The sequence below is a fragment of the Brachypodium distachyon genome, chromosome 5 (assembly GCF_000005505.3).
Source record: "Brachypodium distachyon strain Bd21 chromosome 5, Brachypodium_distachyon_v3.0, whole genome shotgun sequence".
In the NCBI taxonomy this organism is placed as follows: Eukaryota; Viridiplantae; Streptophyta; class Magnoliopsida; order Poales; family Poaceae; genus Brachypodium; species Brachypodium distachyon.
The window spans coordinates 634557-640213 of NC_016135.3; the positions used below are offsets into that span (position 1 = coordinate 634557).

Genomic DNA, 5657 nt, shown 5'->3' on the forward strand with positions numbered 1-5657 from the left:
CAATCTTGGGAACCTTTGCTTTCCTAATGATTTCCTGTGAAAAAAAAGCAGAGTACAATATTTATAAAGTTTCATGTTAAAAGTAAAAAATTCAGTTTGCCAAGTAACACAACACATGGAGAGGATAAAACATCACCATCACATTTAGGAGCCTAGCATGACTTTTTCTCCCTGTTGTGTGTGAATTCTTTTGATTCTTTGCACATTGGGAGTTCTTTTCACATAATTTCTAGAAAAAATAGATTCAGTCAATAATAATGCAAGCAAACTAGCTATGGATTTTAGTTCAAGTATGAGACAATGGATACATCACCGTGTGTGAATCCTGGCACCACAGTCCAATAAGAGTATCCCATTGAAGTTTATTAACACCTTTTGGAACATCTGCCATAATTGCATCTAATGTCCTCTCGTGCCGGCTGTAATATTTTTTCTTCAAACGAGATTTGTAGGCTCTCCATCTTTTGCTAATAGTCATTAGGATCCAGTCCCTTGTAAGCTGCTTTGTGTCATGAGGGTAGACAAATTTCTCCTTAAACAAGTAACTTGGTTGTTAGCATATGAAATGAACATACTGATTCAAGGAATAGTGCTATGAAAATTGTACCTCCACATCATTGATCATGTTCTGATGTTTTGACAGAAACAATTCATTATCCCATCTCAGAATGTGCAGCGGTGCAAATGTTGAGTTCTCTGCTAGACTGCCAAGGTGCTGACTAAGAATGGTAGCTGACCGTTGATTTGGAATACCATTTTCATCAGTTTCCACGATTATTTTTCCTCCCTTTAAGGCCGGAAATTTTTTAACTCGAAATTCCCCTAAAATTTGACACGCCTCTCCATTTGGCCCTGCATATAAGAATATCACACTGGTGCACAACTGGTGGAAAATTACACTAAGAATGTATATGAAACATTATTTTTTAGCTTACAAATTATCTTAATTTGGCCAGTAGACTCAGGAGGCCTCTGTCGTAACATATCGTCAATCTCTGGAGGACCTTGTAAATTTCTTTCACCAGATTCCACATTTTCTGCATCCTCTAATGGAATATTCAAGTTTCGTAGCCGTCTAGGTAGCCTCGCCACAATATCTTCACTAAAGCAATGCAAAGAACAGATCTCAGGCAACAATCTAATGCTAGATAATTATGTGCATAAGCAAAGATCCTATGATCTGCTTGTTTAGAACTATTTACGTACTGCAATCTCAAGTTCAGGAATAATAGTCAGCCCATTACTTGTAAGCACAAGATCCTACAGTATAGTCATGCATTTAGGAGTCCTTGTATGTCATGCGTTCTTCGCTACCGCCTCCTGCAACAGAATTTGTTGGAACACCAGGAATATGCGAACTGATGTTATCTTCTACGCGTGCAAATGCAAATGACGGCTCATTATAATCCTCTCCATGGCAAACCCATTTAATGTAACCCGGAAGAATACCATCACACCTCAGGTGGGTTTTAACTTCATCATAATTTTGTGTTCTTCTATTTCGACACTTCACGCATGGACAGAGGATTTTTTTCATCATGTGGAACATCACGAAAGGCAAAAGATAGGAATTGCTCAACACCATCTTTATAAGCAGCACTTGTTCTTGGTTTACTCATCCAACCTCGATCCATCACTCTTTGATATGCTGCAGTAATTAACACAAAATAGATCAGTTTGTCATTAATTGTCTGATGTCTATTTCTACATATGGTACATTCATGCAGCTATTGATTAACAAGTTTTAAGTTGGAGGTATCTTAATTCTTTTGAGATTTAGCATAATATATCTTCCGTGTTGAGCTGTCCATGGGTGTGAATGATCAGTAATGAAATTCCAAATTATCGCGCTACAAATTTTTTGAACACAATATTTGATGGTACAACTACTAAGGTACTCAACAGTGTTAATTTTTCTAAACAAACAACACAGAACAACAACGCAGCTAAGTTGGCGGCATTTTCTGCACAAGTCAAAAGTACCTCGGTAATCTACTCTATAATATGTTCAATGTGCTCTGTCACACATGGCTCACAAGTAGGAGGTAACCACTGCAGCTCAGCCATGTCAACAAGAAACTCGTTTATGAATCAGGTACTCGACACCAAATTTATATATAAAAAAAACAAATTTGGGGGAGAGAGAGAGAGAGGGGGGGGCTACCGATTGGGGATTTCAGCCCGACGATGGACTTGAAGATTGAACAGCACCACAGTCAAATTGAAGATTGGAGAAATTTGGGGAATGGGCCAGTCGGAGGAGACGACGAGTGGGCGACGGGTGACTGCCGGACGGCGATTCTGTGCTGCCACGCTAGGCCGACGGCGGACGTGAATCCTTGACCTAGCGGGCGGGGCCAACGGGAGCCAGGGAGTTGGATAATGGAGGAGGCGTGTGGCTGGGTGGAGGCGGGCGGCGGGCAGCACTGCGGCACAACCGTGCAGTGGCCGGCAGCGTTGCGTTGCGCTTCCGCTTTCTCTCGATCTCCCGTCCCCGATTCAGTTTGCTCCCGCGAATCTGGTGCGCTCTTATTGAGGGGCCGAGCTGGGCCTGGTGCTATTCGGGCTGTAGCACCGGTCCAGCAAAATAGGATAAAACAACAGACAAAAATAAAGAAATGAGGCCAGTCAAGATTTGTTAGCCCATTAGCACCAGCAGACCCATGGAAGCACCACCCAGCCCAGGGAGCAGCAGGCCTGCTCGAAGCCAAGCCTGAGAAGCGCATGAGCAGTCCTTCGCATGACAGCAGTCGATCGATCCTGAAGCTTCATATCTTCTATGAAAAGGAATGTTTTGCTCAAAAAAATGAAAAGATATATCAGTTAAAACACGAACACAAAAACACTTCTGTCATGTTGGCTATCAACCTTTCAGATGTTTTTAACTTCTCGGTTGAGCGTTCGAATTTGGAACACGCAAGTATTTAACAGATTTAATTACTTTGATTAGCAAAGATTAATAGTCATTATAGTGTCTCAAATTTCATCTCTATCTTAAATGTAATTTTTTTTATCAATTACTTAGAAAAGATTAAGAATTATCTTATATACCGTCTCAAATTCATCTCTACCTTGAACGTAAATATTTTTTTAATCAATTCCTAAGAAAAGATTAAGAGTCATCTTATATAGCGTCTCAAATATCGTCTATATGTTAAATATAAATGTATTTTTTAATCAATTCCTAATTTACAAGAGATTATTGTGACGTTGTGTAAAGCGTTTCAAAAAGCGTCTTTACTTAGCGTTCATCATTTGGTGTTGAGACGAAATGCATTGGCGTCTTAAAAAAACGACTCTACATGCATGTTTTGTTGTAGTGTTCGGTTGCTCCCGACTAATCCCAACCCTCACTCACCTCGAGATTCATGCAAAATACATGACAGAGAGAGCAGCGCACATGACCGCCACCACTGCCAGACAGTGGGACCATACGGTGGGTAGAGAGAGAGAGGAGGGGGGGTACTGCCACGCCAATGGCGGACCGAATTCAAGGTTAATTAGTGACGGTGGACGCCCGGCCACTGACCTCGCACCACTGGTGCTCCAGACCTCCAGTGGCGGGTATGACCACTGCCACTGGTGTTGTACCAGCACTAGAGAGAGAGAAGGGGGGGGGGGGGAGGGGGCGACCCCTGCCGCCATATGGCCGGCTGAGTGGTGAAGAGAGAGACGATGGGGCGACCCCCACTACCATATAGCCGGCCGCGTGGTGGAGAGAGAGGGATGCAGGGAAGAGCAAACGGGGATGAAGGTGGGTGGCGCGTGGAGGGAGAGAGAGAGAGCGGGGAGGGGGGGGGCAGCCTGGTGGAGGGGGAGAAAGAGCGACCGGTCCGCATCGTGGAGGGGGGTGACGGCAGTGGAGGGGGGCGGGACGACGACACTGGGAAGAGATAGAAGGTAACGGCGCTGGGGGGTGCTGGGGAGGAGACGGACAGGATCCAAGGAAATATGCGGCCAGGATAGGTGCGTGCAATGCACCCGGGAATAACAAATCCACCCTCTTTTCTATAACCATGGTCATAGTTTTAAAAGTTTGACATAGTACAAAATAAAACCATTTTGTAAGTGTTGACTGGTCGTTAATTTTCCCTATGTTCGTTTTCTTTTCACAACATTTTTTTAGCGCAAAATCGCCATTGGCCCGTATCGAATGTACCCTTTCTTAAAAATTTATCCTACCTTGATGAACACAACCGAGCAGACGGGTGGACCAGGCTGGAAGGTGCCACTGGGGAGGAAGGACTCGCAAAACGCCAGCTTGAGCGGCTCCAGCAAGCTCATCCCTGCTCCAAATGACACTCTCTCCACCATCACCACCAAGTTCCACAACCAGGGTCTCAACATCGTCGACCTCGTCACGCCCTCAGGTTATTACAAGAATTAACACATTAATTTACTTCTTCAATTCCTTCTTGTCTAAAAAGAGAGCATACATAAATACTACTCCCCCCTTTCCTAATTATAAGAAGTTCTAACTTTGTCTACACATTATTATAAGAAGTAAAGCATATATTATACTATGAAAATATATATAATGACACATTTAATAAAACTAATTTGGAGTTTTATATGTCGCATAGATTTCTTTTTAGACTTTAAACTTGGTCAAGGACTTCTTATATGGAAAAACTGAGGCAGTGACATAGATCAACATACACACAATGCAGGGGCACACACCATCGGCGACGCACGCTGCGTGAGCTTCCGGCAGCGGCTGTACAACCAAAACGACGACGGGTGGCGCCGCCCCGACCCAACGCTGAACCCGGTGTACGCCGCGAAGCTGAAGGGCCGGTGCCCGCGGTCCGGCGGCGACCAGAACCTATTCGCACTCGACCCTGTCGGCCAGTTCCGGTTCGACAACCAGTACTACAAAAACATCTTAGCCTTGAAAGGCTTGCTCAGCTCCGACGAGGCCCTGCTGACGCAGAGCCACGAGACCATGAAGCTTGTCAAGAGCTACGCCGCCAACAATGGTCTCTTCTTCCAGCAGTTCGCCAAGTCCATGGTCAAGATGGGCAACATCTCGCCGCTGACGGGGTTCAACGGCGAGATCAGAAAGAACTGCAGGAGGGTCAACCGCTTTCAAGACTCTATTCGAAGCTGGTGACTTCATCGTGTTAATTTCTAGCTTCTTCATTTGCATGTGTATGTTTGAGAACGTGTTTTGTTCACGTTGTTATTGTTCATATATTTATGCATATCTGAAACCTATCTTATACACCAAGAACACAATATGGTGTTAGGTGCATCCCAGGGAAAGCACCATGTTGATTCTAAAGTTTGGATCTTGGATATATACTCTTGCTAGAACCACAACTGTTATACTGTAATCCTGTCGAGTCTTAATAGCACTCTTTTATCTGGAAAAAAAAATCTCTCCTGAACTAAGCATAGCTCAGGTTGTTGGTTCCTTCTGATGGAACCAGTCCACTCAGATTCAAATACTAGAGCTTGGCATATGTGCTCACATTTACCTAGATTTATTCTAGTTTCAACCGGCTCTTTTTTTTCGGTGGTAAGTGGCGTACCCGTCTCTCTCGGATGTGCTCATAGGTATACGACCCGTCTCTTTCAACGGGTTTAGAACAATGGTCTGGCTTTATTGTTCATGAAACAATTAGTACAATAGATCGAGACACGAACGAACACAA

The 5657-nt window shown here is 44.0% G+C and overlaps 1 protein-coding gene across 1 annotated transcript; it reads left to right on the top strand.

The window, feature by feature from the left end:
- Positions 1-4186: 4186 nt before the first annotated feature.
- On the top strand, positions 4187-5113 carry LOC100833351 (peroxidase 72). Its single transcript, XM_010242389.1, has 2 exons — positions 4187-4370; positions 4671-5113. The coding sequence occupies exons 1-2, from the start codon at positions 4187-4189 to the stop codon at positions 5111-5113; spliced, it is 627 nt and encodes a 208-aa protein (XP_010240691.1).
- The last annotated feature ends 544 nt before the right edge of the window (positions 5114-5657 follow it).

Bases quoted from the DNA above. Each gene is read 5' to 3' on its own strand.
- LOC100833351 (XM_010242389.1), top strand. From the start codon at position 4,187: ATGAACACAACCGAGCAGACGGGTGGACCAGGCTGGAAGGTGCCACTG. The intron at 4,371-4,670 runs GTTATTACAAGA...CACACAATGCAG, and splicing joins CGACCTCGTCACGCCCTCAG to GGGCACACACCATCGGCGAC.